General features: G+C 35.1%; 3 protein-coding genes across 3 annotated transcripts; 1 reads left to right on the plus strand and 2 right to left on the minus strand.

Annotated features, from left to right (window-relative positions):
• The first annotated feature begins 2,690 nt into the window (after positions 1-2,690).
• Positions 2,691-6,234, plus strand: LOC108196768 (probable LRR receptor-like serine/threonine-protein kinase At3g47570). The gene is made up of 2 exons (XM_017364202.2): positions 2,691-5,624; positions 5,720-6,234. Exons 1-2 carry the CDS (start codon positions 2,876-2,878, stop codon positions 6,076-6,078), a joined length of 3,108 nt encoding a protein of 1,035 aa, XP_017219691.1. The 5' UTR covers positions 2,691-2,875; the 3' UTR covers positions 6,079-6,234.
• Positions 6,235-6,484: 250 nt separating this feature from the next.
• On the minus strand, positions 6,485-8,277 carry LOC108196770 (large ribosomal subunit protein eL33w). Its single transcript, XM_017364204.2, has 4 exons — positions 8,119-8,277; positions 7,754-8,018; positions 7,607-7,649; positions 6,485-6,722 (listed from the first exon to the last, which is right to left on the minus strand). The coding sequence occupies exons 1-3, from the start codon at positions 8,148-8,150 to the stop codon at positions 7,608-7,610; spliced, it is 339 nt and encodes a 112-aa protein (XP_017219693.1). The 5' UTR covers positions 8,151-8,277; the 3' UTR covers positions 6,485-6,722; position 7,607.
• Positions 8,278-9,920: 1,643 nt separating this feature from the next.
• LOC108193557 (proline transporter 2) lies at positions 9,921-13,815 on the minus strand. Its single transcript, XM_017360265.2, has 7 exons — positions 13,528-13,815; positions 12,707-12,931; positions 12,518-12,612; positions 12,141-12,330; positions 11,135-11,259; positions 10,694-10,909; positions 9,921-10,517 (listed from the first exon to the last, which is right to left on the minus strand). The coding sequence occupies exons 1-7, from the start codon at positions 13,628-13,630 to the stop codon at positions 10,140-10,142; spliced, it is 1,332 nt and encodes a 443-aa protein (XP_017215754.1). The 5' UTR covers positions 13,631-13,815; the 3' UTR covers positions 9,921-10,139.
• Positions 13,816-13,958: the final 143 nt, after the last annotated feature.

Raw genomic sequence — 13,958 nt, forward strand, 5'->3', positions numbered from 1 at the left:
TTAACTCACATTAATTGCCTGGGGATTGAATTTTGAAAATACCATAAATAAAAGATATGTGAATATATCATAGGGAGATTCTTTCCACGATTCCCTATGTGAATATCTAGGAAGATTGTACAATCTATGTATTATTTCTTCGAAGTGATGGGGTTTTCTCTCGAACATCACTCTATATATTACACCTTACCAAAACACCCTATAACTTTGAATAGAACAGTTTAGAATATCTTGCAGGGAACTCAATCTGGAAATTCATTTCAAATACCAAATTGCATGCTCTTATAACGATCATTAAAGCGAAAAGCCCACACAAGTGAGCTACTCATAGTAGCTAAACATGTGTTATCATCGTTCTCCTATTAAATGTTGCAGTTGAGGTTGTATACCTCAGGACAAACAACAGTTGTTTCCATGTCACAAGGTATTCCATTCGCAGAGATTTGGAAGGTCACATGGGTTATAGGGTTCACTTGTTATTGGAGGGAGACAAGGTAACTAATAACTAGGAGTAGAACCGTTAAGAGAACCTTAGTGAATTTCATTCTCGGACACTGAAAATTTATAACACCGATATAAAATGATGATTCATCGGGCTTGTAGGAGTCCGCTATTAGGTAGCTTAGAGATTCATCGGGCTTAGTTGCTATGGTTTCTTGATATATTTTTAGGTCTGCAGAACAATGGTGTTACACGTCGAAATAAAAACATATAAGCTATATTTATGGATTAGTCGGCCTGTAAGGTGGATACCATATTTAAAAAGATTTGCATATAATAAAGATTCCACTGTGGTCAAAAATGCCCTTAATCATATGTTTATTCTAGATTTTGTGATTGAAAAAATATAAGGCAATGAATAAATAATATCCAAAATATCAACGGCTCTAAAGAGATCTCTCGGTTCTCTTGATAGTAAGGTTCTCCCTCGAACCTTACTCATATATATATACACACACCTACATAAAAAAATGTGCCCCTAGTATTTGAGAGCCCTGTTCCGTTGAACACGCCGCACACCCTCAGGCACGGCCTGGAAGCACTTATAAAAAGTTAGTAAAGCCAGCTTTTATTCTAGGGCTTCTGCTTATTTTCAAAACACTTTAATCAATCTTAATTTGCTTCTAACTTGTACTCCACTTTTTTATTTTAAGCAAGAGTTACTTATTTTAAACTCAACCAAACGATCCCTGTAATCATGAAATAATTTTGAAGCTGGATTCTATCATACTTCCTCCCTCTCGTTTAATTATATATTCGGGAGTCTGAGATGAAGGACTAGACACGTATTTTAAAATTTTTATAAAATATAATTATAAGAATTAGTATAACTTTTTCTAATAAAAATTTAATATTCAATATTTATTACTTTTGTTTAGAAATAAAAATTTAGAAACAAAATAAGTTCGATAATATTATTTTAAAATATGTGTCAAATCATATATAAAAATGGTATAGAAATGTATGGAACGTAAAAATTACTTAATTTAATGGATATTAGAATTTAATTTCATATAAAAGTAGGAGTGTTTGATGATGTGATTGTAGATAAAGTCTGCTATTAATCACGAAATCTTCATTTTCGAACTCGATTTCACAAAACCTAATTGACAGATACTCTCTCTGTTGCTCTCATTTTTTTACAATTTTTTTTAACTACTCGACACGCATTTCATTGCGCACACGCATTTTAAGACGCATATAATACATAATTTTATAATTTATTTATTTTTATGTTTCAAAAAAAATAATTTTTTTTGTATAAAAATTTAAACATTAAAATTTTATTTTAAATAAAATGGTTCAAAATAATTCATCAACCTATATATTATGAAAGTTTTAGAATGCCTGCTAAATAATTGAGCATGACGGAGGGAGTATATATTTTAGCAGTTAAGTCGAGTTTTCAAATTTAATTTCATATGAAAATAGGAGTGCTTGATGTGAGACGTGGCTGGATGTTAGCAGCCACCTTCTCCGGCTGTGAATCTTTGTATAATGTGTCCAAGAATAAGAAACCAAAGTAACAGGACGGATTGTGAGTTGTCAAAACTCAAAAGTATCCTCCAACAGATACATCTTATCCAGTCATACTACAAGTTGAGGAAATTATGTTTCTGTCTACTTGAGGAGCTGTTGGGGAGATTTGGTGCAGCTGCACTTGGACAGATCACGTCCGTGTCGCTGCATTATTCGATTTCGATTTCAGAAATTTAAATATTTTACGCTTAAACATGCTCAGCTTGCACTTTGTTAGTTTTAGCCGTGCACACAAACTCACAAAAAAGAACTTAATAAAGGAAAAAACTACAAGATTCTGTATAAAATCAGATTTAATTAAGGGAATTTTCAATTTTACTTGGTTGGAAATTTACAATAATGCATGTAAATAAAAATCTGAGAATTTTATGACAAACGGTGTTGAATTGTACATATACTGATATGCATCAGTAGAAGTTCAGAATGCAACTTAGCGAAAAAAAGAAGTTCAGAATGCAGATTATAAAGATGGTGATAATAGTAGGCAGGCTAGGGTGTCCTGTAATACGCATTTTCACCAAAGATAAGATGGCGATAACAGTTCTTGACTTGTGGTAGTTGCAGTGGAACTGGAAAATAAATGAATTATTCCAGGTGGGAACACTTGATATTGTGGCTGAAACTGGCGTTGGGTCCAGAACTATCCTTTTAATGAAACTTGTATTTCATAAATTCTTCCAAGCCATAGATAAGTTTTCTATCACCTTAAAGTTCATGGTTTCTTTTCAACGAGCAGTTCCTTGTCCAAGTCTTTCACCTAATAAACTTTAAGCAATTCAATGCAGAATTTTCAATACATGTCACCTACCATGATCACTGACAGATTGCAATCCACATGACCATTTATACCAGAGCAACACGATATCAGAACTGGATCAACTTAAACTTCATTTCAGAACTTGTAATCTCTAAAAAACGGATAATGATGCCTTACGTTATTTCTGAAGTGGTATGTGTTATTCTGATTAGCCTTTTGCTTAGTAACTGCAAGTTCCAGGCACTTGATGGTAATGCAACAGATAGACAATCGCTGCTGGCCTTCAAAAAGTCCATTGTGCAAGATCCTCAAAACGCTCTTGGCTCGTGGAATGATTCTTTGCATTTCTGCCAGTGGGAAGGTGTGACCTGTGGTCGACGCCACCAAAGAGTCACAAGAATTGATATTACTTCCAGGGCTTTATCAGGCTCACTGTCTCCTTATTTAGCCAATCTGACCTTCCTTCAGATTCTACAGATAAACAACAACAGTCTGTATGGTGAGATTCCCCCTCAACTTGGTAACCTGTTCAGGCTCAAAGCTCTGAACCTTTTCTTGAACAATCTGGAAGGCACAATTCCAGCCAACATCTCTCGTTGCTCTAACCTTCAACATCTTCGTGTTGGTAGAAATAATTTAGTTGGTAAATTACCAGAAGAACTAGGTGCATTGTCCAAGCTCCAGTCACTTGTTATTGAAGAAAATAGCTTCACCGGAAGAATTCCACCATTTTTGGGGAACTTCACTTCGTTGGAAATATTTTACGCTAGGAGAAACCATTTTTCTGGAGGTATTCCAGATACAATTGGCAATATGAGAAAACTTAGCATTCTTGGATTGGCTGCTAACAATTTGTCTGGTATGATCCCGCTTTCACTCTATAATATCTCCTCTCTGACACAATTATCTTTGGATGAGAATGAACTCCAGGGTACTCTTCATCCGAGCATAGGTTCGATGCTTCCTCTCCTGCAAGTTATTCAATTAAGTGATAATCAATTTACAGGACTGCTTCCATTATCACTCTCTAATTGTTCCAAACTAGAAATATTTCAGATGAACACAAATTTTTTTGAAAAAAAAATTGCAATTAATTTTGGAGGCCAGAATAGTCTGATGAATATCGTACTAGATGAAAACAATTTTGGAACTGGAGAAACTGATGAAATGAATTTCATAGGCTCTTTAAGCAACTGCAGCAATCTGCAAGGGCTTGGTGTCTCTGACAACAAACTAAAGGCGGTATTGCCAGATTCTGTGGGAAACCTTTCAACCAAGATCAATTATCTAAATTTAGCAGGAAATCAATTATATGGAAGACTCCCTTCATCTATAGGTAATCTTATCAATCTAGATACATTTGGTCTTGATGATAACCAGTTTAGCGGGACAATTCCCATAAGCATAGGAAATCTTGAAAAGCTTCAGGTAGTTGCATTTTCGCAGAATAAGTTTTCTGGTGTGATTCCTCAGTCTATTGGTAACCTTACATTGTTGACGAAACTCTACATGAACATGAATAGATTGGAGGGGAACATTCCAATAAACCTTGCGAATTGCTCTAGATTGTTGACTTTAGAACTTTCTCAGAATAACTTCACTGGCTTGATCCCCAAACAACTATTTAGTCTTTCAACTCTATCTATTACCTTGAATCTTTCACACAATTATATTTATGGACAGCTTCCATCCGATGTTGGAAACCTTGTACACTTAGGATCCTTGGATTTATCCAACAATAGATTGTCCGGGAAAATTCCAGCTAGTCTTGGTAGCTGCTCCAGCCTTGAATATCTATTCCTTCAGAACAATATGTTTCAGGGTTCAATACCTTCATCTTTGAGTTCACTGAAAGGGGTCATGAACATCGATCTTTCTCTGAATAATTTGTCTGGGGAAATTCCAAAGTTCTTTGAGCAATTATCAGTAAAGTATCTGAATTTATCTTTTAACAATCTAGAGGGCGAGGTACCTACCAGAGGAATTTTTTCAAATCTAAGCGGAGTATCAGTTCTTGGAAACAGTAACATTTGTGGGGGTATGTCTGAGCTTCACTTACAAAAATGTGCCAATGGAGGATCAAGAAAACAAGAAAGATATATCCGTGTTCTTATAGTTCTATTCTCTGTTATAGGAATACTTATCTGTGCAACTATATTGATGTGGTTCATGTTCAGGCATAAAAGGTTAGGAAATTTGGAGTCAGGGGGGCCAATGGTAGATAGCTCACACTTACGGCTATCTTATGCGGATCTCCACAAAGCAACAGCTGGATTTTCTTTGGAGAATGTAGTCGGCAGTGGTAGCTTTGGTTGCGTTTATAAAGGGGTTCTTGATGCAAATAGAATGACTGTTGCAGTGAAAGTCCTAAACCTTCATTCCCGAGAATCCTACAAAAGTTTTATGAACGAGTGTGAAGCCTTGAGAAATACTAGACACCGGAATCTTGTTAAGATCATAACCACCTGCTCTAGTGTTGATTTCCAGGGTAATGAGTTCAGAGCCTTGGTGTATGAGTTCATGCCCAATGGTAGCTTGGAACAATGGCTGTACCCGAGTCTGCAATCACAAAGACAGCCAAGACTCACTCTAGCTCAAAAATTAAACATAGCCATCGATGTCTCCCATGCAGTCGATTATCTTCACAATCAATGTGAGAAGCCCATATTACATTGTGATCTAAAGCCTAGCAACATTCTGCTTGACAATGACATGGTTGCTCATGTTGGAGATTTCGGATTAGCAAAAATTCTTCACCCTGGAATCGCAGAAGTGACACAAAGCAGTTCAGTTGGACTAAGAGGAACAATCGGATATGCAGCTCCAGGTATGCAATTTAATCATCACTTGATACATTCATTTACATAAAAATATTACTTATTATGAGTGTCTTTTAGAAATTTTCTTTTGATGTTTTGTTAGAGTATGGTCTTGGAAGTGAGGTATCAAAGAGTGGGGATGTCTACAGTTTTGGGATTTTGTTGCTTGAGATGATAACAGGAAAGAGACCTACTGATGCCATGTTTAATGAAGGCCTTGATCTTCACAAGTTTGTGAGTACGGCACTGCCAGATCATTTGCAACATATTATCAGCCCAACATTTCATGAGGACTTTGAAGAGACAATAGAAACAACCAAGATAAGTGGTGAAAATGTAGTACAGGAATGCTTATTAAAAGTAGGTACTGCATGCTCTGTGGAGTCGCCACAAGCTCGAATGAGCATCACGGATGTGGTTTCTGAGCTAAATTTTATCCGTCAAACTATCACCTTTCATTAAAATGCAATCAGTAGCTTAGCAAAAAAAAAATGCAATCAGTAGATGCAAACGCCTGCCATATATTGATTTTGTATTTTCAGCATATTTGTACAACACAGTAGCTATTGCTATGGAGCACATCAATGGACAATCATTTCAATTTTTTATCATGCAGAATTTTTGAGGTGTATAGAGTACTGGCATTAGATTATTCTGCTAACAAAGATACAGATGGAAGTGATACCTTTTACTTTTACATCCATAGCAATTTGGCCAAGAATACAAGAAACTACAACACAACATTTTCTTCGAAAGACACTCGGTAGTAGAAGCTCACAACTGCCAGAAACAAATTTCTATTTTTGATCTCACAATTTAGTACTTCACTATTCGGATTAAAAATTTAAAACAAACAGAATAGAACATGGATCCAAAATTCCAAATACTTGTAAATAATCTGGTCTCATTCAATATTTCAAAGACTGCAGTTAAAATGAACAAAAATATAAGGCTTCTTAACACCCAGAGAGCAGAGATTACATCAAACCGAGTCTAAGATTCTAATTTTGCACTAAAAAAGGGTCTTATCAAAATAAACTGCTATCTTCAATCGAGCATGCAAGGACCTTCCAACTCAACAAATGGTTACCTCCAGTCCAGATATACTGCAATAACGGAAATATCCAATGAACTTAGAATAGAGAACCATTAGTAGTATCTTAAAGTCGAAATGAAAACATATACTTTGTATAAATGAAAAACAAGTCTGGTTCATTGTGTAACAGTAAAAAAGCTATATTATTAATGCCCTACCATAAATGCATTCTAATGTGTTATATCAAGGCTATATGATGAACAATTTAGCAGTACAGAATTTTGTTTGAATTCAGTTTGGTAATGATGCTTATTGTCCATAACAGTACACATATGTCAATACAATTACGGGATGATCATCTATCTTCAGTCAAACTGCAACATAAAAAAATTGCACATGAAGACCAAGTAGATGCAGAAACAAATTTTGAGGGGAGGAATAATTTCATATAGTAAAATAATAATTGAACAAGCTAATATTTATTACATACAACTTATAACCTTACCACCTAAAAGTATTTATAACTTAATTTAGGGTACAATACTACCACTGACAATCTATTATAGAATACAAATTCACTAGTATGAATGCTTTATTAATTATCATCGAGTAATCTAGTCTATCATATGTATATGAATTAATATCCACCCTTGAATGCATCATATAACAAAAAACACAAATTTTTGCATCACAAGTTGAACAATTCCAGCCATTAGACTTATAAAAACAACATAAATAAGAGCATTAAAATTTCTTCCACATACGAGATCAAATTCAATTGTGCACTAAAATTCAACATTTTCAATTACTATTCACATCAAAATTCCTAAAAGCAGGCAGCCTATAGTCCAAAGGTATAAAATTAAACAAGAAAAATCTTATGAACCAACATCCATTCTTAAATAAAACAATCAAAAGTAACACGAAACCATAAAGTACGAAATAGTAGCTTACCTTATATATTGCTGGGGAACATCATAACCCTGACCCTTGATCCCTACAAACCAACAACAATCAAATATCAACAAACCATAATCACATTTCATTTACACAAACAAACACATCTTTAATCACAAAAAATTATAAAATGAGCAAGATTACCATGGATTTGGGAGGGAGATTAGAAGTGAACTTAGCACGAACAATCCCAGTGTTACCATGAGGCCTAATCACCTTGCCCCAAATGCACCGATAATGGGACCCACTAACCTTAACCTTAGCCTTGTAAATGTAGGCCACGCGCTTTCCTTGGTACCATGAGACCTCTTCCTTAGTATTAACTCCTTCGATCTGAACTAGAGATGTGTTTGGGTACTGGTTGGATTTGGACCTCTTGTAACCCAAGATCGTTCCTCGTACATAGAGCCTGTATAATCAACAGCAAAGAGTGGTGAATAAACAGATTTAATGAAGATTTGATTCATGGGGTTGAGTAAATGTAAGTATAGATTGAGATGTAAGTATACCTCACGCGCTCGCCTTGTCTGCCCTTCACCATTTTTGCTTGAGGAGGCTGCTGATGGTGGCCGAGAGGAAGAAGATAAAACCCTAAGCAAATGTGATGAAGTATGGATTATATATGAGATAAAACCCTGTTGGGCTGTGTTGTTTGGGGTTGCTTCGGCCCGTGCGTGTTTTTATTGGGCTGTCCTCGTAATTTGGATTGTTCAATATTACCCGGGTCATGTTAATCATGAAAGACGGTTTATGTCGCAGAGCTGGTAAATTCGGACCCAACAATCATAGGTTCGATAACAAAGTTTAAAGTAAAATGCTAAGAGCATCTCCAACGGCGTTGGCTATAATCGTTGGCTAAATTGGACCTGTAAGACATTATGTAAAATTTGTTGAACCTGTAAAACATTTTGCTTCAATGGTACTGACTATATTGGTTGGCTATAATTTAAAAATAATATGTTATTAATATTTTAAATTGTTAAAATAGAATATATCAGTTCAATATGGTAATAAATGATGTACAATCTTCCTACAGATTTTCTTACAGACCTGTAGAGGTTCGACAAATATAGTCATCCATAGGAGGTTTAGCCAACATGGTTGGAGTTGAGTTTTTGAAGCTGTTGGCTAAATTTTTTTATTTTAGGTATACCAACTCATTTTTTAGCCAAGGACTTTAGATGGTTGGAGATACTCTAAGTAATTGAAAATTTATTTTCAATTTTTTTGTTTGGTAATGTGCGATTGGTCAATTTTTTTGTTATTTCTAATTCTATATATGATATTTCCAGTTTCAGTGGGTTTATCATTTTGGTATTCTTCCATTTTTTAGAGGGGATTATAAATCGTTTTATTCTTGCATACTCTTGAACAAGATTTATAAATGTCAAAATTATTGCATAATTTCAATTTTTGTTAGAGATATAGACTTCATTATTCTTACACCGTCTCGAGTAAAATATAATTTTTTTTTGTATTATTCCTTTTAGACGGGTTTTATGTCTGTGTTTATGTTTTTCATCCTAAAAAATAAGTGGACCTGCTGTGTCCACTTATTTTTTGTGTATGTATATTTCAGAATGAATCCGAACATGTGACAGTTTTTACATCAAATTCTATTCGATTCAATACATATTTTGAATTTTTCGTACCACTTCTATGTACATTTAACATAAATGTATAGCAAAAAAAACATAAATGTATGCATAAAATTTAATTAAAAAGATTATATTTATGTAATAATCTGTGAAATGTATATCAAATATTTTTATTTACATGTAATTATATTCAAATTTGTAGAGTATAGGGATATACGTAAATAAAATTTTTATATAAAAATATATTTAAACATATTACATTCGTGTGGTTCATGTACTTCTCAGTGTACTTCGATGTTTGTTAAGAGAAGAAATATTCTCAGGCCTTTCTAGTTGTAAAACGGATGTAACAAGATGTTTCAAGATTTAACTCGGTATCACTTCAGAACTGAAGGAAGAGTCGATATGTTTATTCAGAGAAAGAATGCTACTCCTATGTTGGAACTAACCTTGGAAAAGTTCCTCTCAAGTAGGTTAGTACTGCAGCTCTGCAATGCAGCTCATTTTTGGGTTTCATGTGATCATCAAATCCCAAAGTCGTTCAGTGTCAGTGTCAAACCATATATATTAGCACAAATTTCGGAAATTAAAATCATTCTGCATAAGAAAATTCCTTGAAGAACAGCGATATTATCTTTTTTGATGTAATAGTTTGTGTTTTCTGCAGAATTCTAAAGGTCTGTACCAGCTTAGTATTCAAAGGTAGACAGACATGAAGCAATTTAAACATGGGACACTTGTATAAATATAGACTAAAAAGCATTCAAGCATGAACAGAAGCTATAATTATCATCATCATCTTCTTCTTGTTCTTATTGGACAGTTTGAAGCTGCCAATTGCAATGCTATCTATATGCTTTTAGATAGCATCAAACTTTAATAGGAAGAAGAAACAACACTAAGACATCTCAAACTGAACTTCACCACAAAAATCATAGATCAGCAAAGATACTGTAATGTTTAGAGTCTACAACAATCACCCTCACTCCGGCGACTGCTGCTGCAACAGCCAAGCAGCTAAAAAAGATGATATTAAGCCAGTGCCAGATCTTTGATATTCGATTTAATTCTTGCTTCTTTGCCACTACGTACATGTGGTTGGCAAGGATAAATGTGAGCGGAAATGTGCTTATAGCCCCCGTGAGATTCATAAAATCTCCAATAAAAGGCACTATAGCGGCCACAAATGTCGTTAGAGCTAGATAAGAACCTCTCACCCCAATTCTGAAAGTCAAGTTACGGACAGCCAGTGCACTTCCTTTAATGCCGTATCTTGTGTCCAAATACTCATACATTGGACTTGCGAAAATCTGCAAACAGAGGAGGAAGCTTTATGCTGTGTTGAAAACAATAAGACATGGCAGAAATATTTACACTAGGGTCAAGAATGTATCTTGGATTTGGCAGCCGGAAAGTGAGGCTATAAATCAAAAGACAATATAGTGCAAGTTTACTACAATAGAAGAGACAAGTAGAAAAGACTTGCATGCAAAGCAATGACGGTTTGCAGGAAGGCAGCAATATTGGCGGCCGTCTTCACCCAATCTGGGCCACTAACATTGTTGAGTAAATAGGAAGATGAACTGGATCCATAGGCCCAATATCCAATAAAAGCAACAGCATATAAAGGCAAAACACCTACTGTGAATTGAAAGTAAAGACCTTTCAACATGTTCTTGACCACAGGTTCTCTCACAGTAGCCTGTTTCAAAAAAAACCAGAAAACTGACCCATGAACATATAAAGTAAAGTAGAATGTATAATTTATATAGAAGGCTCAAGTTGCATGGACCTCATCAATGTCAAGTAAGGATATTCTTTGGTAAAGTTTGATTAAAATAATGTACATGTTAAGCATCTTACTGTAATGGATGATGGATCAAAGTAGTACATACTACATTATAATTGGTCAGGGATAGGTTCCAACCTGTATTTCAGGAAGCATTCCTGTATTGAAAGCAAAAACAGAGCTTGCCATTGCGCCAACAGTTGTAAATATCTTGCTCACTTTTGATCCAGGAATGTCATAATCCCTAGAAGGACTTCTATTTCCTGTAAGAGTTTACATATTACCTGAATTTCTGATAGTACATTAAGAGAAACGTGGTATTTCATTGCATTGTGATATTTTCATATATAAGATAACATGTCCAAGATATTGGTAATAAAGACAATTGCAGATCTTAGAACAAGGAACATGGATAAGCCATAATGTGTTTACCACGTGAAATCGAGATTGAAGTTGTTTTCCCTCATGATATCAGTAGAAGCATCAACTTTTAATAAGCTATAATCCTTGTGAAGTATTGTTATATTATGTCCAAAAAATTGCCTGAAGTTATAACGGCATAACGTTGCGCCCAAGGTACCAGGTGATGGGTTTCAACACAACATCACAGGGTCAACGAGAGCAATTAAACTTATATCTACTAAGTCTTATAAACTCTGGCACATAAAACATAAATGAAAAGTTTACAATGACTGCTTTAGAAGTTAATAGAGTTTAGTGAGATATTCTAAAAGCATGACTTCTGAGAAGTTCGAGCAATTCTAACGCTGCCATAGCTCCACAAGTAGTCCAACTCAACTCACACTTTTTGAAACAATGGTATAGGTTGATCATAGTTGTCAAATTGTTCGACACTAAAAGAAAAATCTAAAGTGCATTGATGTAACTTGTAAGCATGTATAACTACATCCGGATTATGTATGGTTCAAGGTCAAGAATTAGTTGAGAATTTTTTTAAAAGAACAACTATCATGTATACGTCTGCTTGCACACTTGGTATGTGACTTGCCTGTTCTGTTAAATATAAACAGAGTGCAAGAATTCTAAGTAACACGGCTGGAGCAGATGATAAGATGATCTCTCAAGTAATATAGGCAGGCGAAAAAATGACAAAAAATAACTGATAAAGAACAGGAATATGTACCATCTCTAGCTGACAGTACAATCGCAACAACAATGTAGATAAAGCTAAAGAGTGTTGAAAATCCCAGCCAGACTCCCAAAGCTGACAGATGCGGAGTTGCAATTGCAAAAAGACCACATGTAAACCCAGCAATCATAATGAAGTACGGGAGCTTCATTGTATGTTCATCCGTGTACAGGACATAAACAGCCTGCACATAATTAGTGAAGAAAAGAAGTTGGGACCTTCTGAAGGTAACATTAAAATGTAGTAAACAGAAAAGGCAGGGGGGAAAAAAATTATTAAAAATAATATAAAGCATATTTAGAACGTAAGAGAAACATATCAAAAGCTAACAATGTAAATTGTTGTAACCAGAATTTCTAACTTGAGCTTACTTTTAGAGCCTGACCAGCCAAAATGAGGTATCCAACATTAATCATAAAAAGATTAACATATTGCAATGCCCAGGTAAGAGCATAAGCTTTTTTACCTGAAATAATAATACACTCCTTCACCACAAAGAAATTATAGCCAACAAATAATATGTTTTTGGGCAACAGACCAGGAAAAATGTAAAAGCATACCATATATAAATCCTGCAAGATCTCTGTATCTAATGTGCCTCTTTCCTCCAACTTCATGGATCCTTGCAATCAAAATATTTGCATACAAAGACGCGGCCGTGGCTACAAGTAAAGCAATGACACCTCCTACCCAACCAAGAGGAACCATAACTGCACCAGAGTATCCTAGTACATATGCACTATTGATGCCGGTGGTGAGAACAAATCCCGCTTGTAACCATGAATCTACAAAATATAAAACAGAGGTAAATAATCTCGAAAAACGATATCACTCAACGTTATTGGAACCTTGAGTCCCATTAGCTGCAGAGACAGACCATAATGCATGAATAGGACATCCACTAATCAACCTTTAAAAAAACATCCATGCTGACATTAAAAATTCAACAAAAACCTCTTTAACACAGGATAAAAATATAGAAATGGAGATTAATGTAATAAGCAGTATGAGTTCAAAGAGAAACAAAAAACTGCATTAGGTATATTTTCATAATTAGATAAGCTCATTTTCAAGAATAACAGATATTAAAACTTGACATACACTTATAGATATAAATCTATTCTCATCAAACAAACAAATAATATCAAATGGCTTATCTACGCAAAAACCCAAATGGGATATCAATAAGCAGATAGATTTGAGATAGATTAGAGAAAGAGAGAGAGAGAGAGAGAGAGTGTGTGTATCAAATCAATAAGCAGAGAGATTTGAGAGAGATTGAGAGAGGGAGAGAGGGGGGGAGGGAGGGAGAGAGAGAGAGAGAGAGAGAGAGAGAGAGGGAGGGAGGGAGGGAGGGAGGGAGGGAGAGAGAGTGTGGGACCTTGACTAATCTGATGAGCAGTGTCGGGGATTTCAATGGAGAAATGCTCGTTGGCGTGCAATTTCCGGTAAGTGTCGGCGATGTCATCGTTGGAAACTTCCATCAGAAAACACCCTCAGACTCGGATTTTATCAACAACAGAATCACTCAATGAATGCTGATACAGACCACTCTATTCATTTCTAGCTCTACACTGCACTATATATAAGCAGACGTCTGGCGTGTGTTTGGACTTGGAATTAACCATAATATTTTAATATTACTATTAGCCAAACAGAGGATATAGTTACGTGTATTATTGTTTTTCTACTATAAATATAATGAAACCATCATCTATATTTTGACTTTTTAACCTCCATGCGTGCAAATTTGTGGTGCCTATTTTAGGTATTTTATCTACTTTTCCTATTATTATTGGTATCATAAAAAGG

This window comes from Daucus carota, chromosome 7, assembly GCF_001625215.2.
Source record: "Daucus carota subsp. sativus chromosome 7, DH1 v3.0, whole genome shotgun sequence".
NCBI classification, from domain to species: domain Eukaryota; kingdom Viridiplantae; phylum Streptophyta; class Magnoliopsida; order Apiales; family Apiaceae; genus Daucus; species Daucus carota.

Excerpts from the sequence above, each read along its gene's own strand:
- LOC108193557 (XM_017360265.2), bottom strand. The coding sequence starts at position 13,630 with ATGGAAGTTTCCAACGATGACATCGCCGACACTTACCGGAAATTGCAC. Across the intron at positions 11,260-12,140 it reads TGTACTGTCAGCTAGAGATG|GAAATAGAAGTCCTTCTAGG; the intron begins GTACATATTCCT and ends AAACTCTTACAG. Across the intron at positions 10,518-10,693 it reads AAACCGTCATTGCTTTGCAT|ATTTTCGCAAGTCCAATGTA; the intron begins GCAAGTCTTTTC and ends CTCTGTTTGCAG.
- LOC108196770 (XM_017364204.2), bottom strand. The coding sequence starts at position 8,150 with ATGGTGAAGGGCAGACAAGGCGAGCGCGTGAG. Across the intron at positions 8,019-8,118 it reads AGACAAGGCGAGCGCGTGAG|GCTCTATGTACGAGGAACGA; the intron begins GTATACTTACAT and ends TTGATTATACAG. Across the intron at positions 7,650-7,753 it reads ATCTCCCTCCCAAATCCATG|GGATCAAGGGTCAGGGTTAT; the intron begins GTAATCTTGCTC and ends GTTGGTTTGTAG.
- LOC108196768 (XM_017364202.2), top strand. The coding sequence starts at position 2,876 with ATGACCATTTATACCAGAGCAACACGATATCAGAACTGGATCAACTTA. Across the intron at positions 5,625-5,719 it reads AATCGGATATGCAGCTCCAG|AGTATGGTCTTGGAAGTGAG; the intron begins GTATGCAATTTA and ends ATGTTTTGTTAG.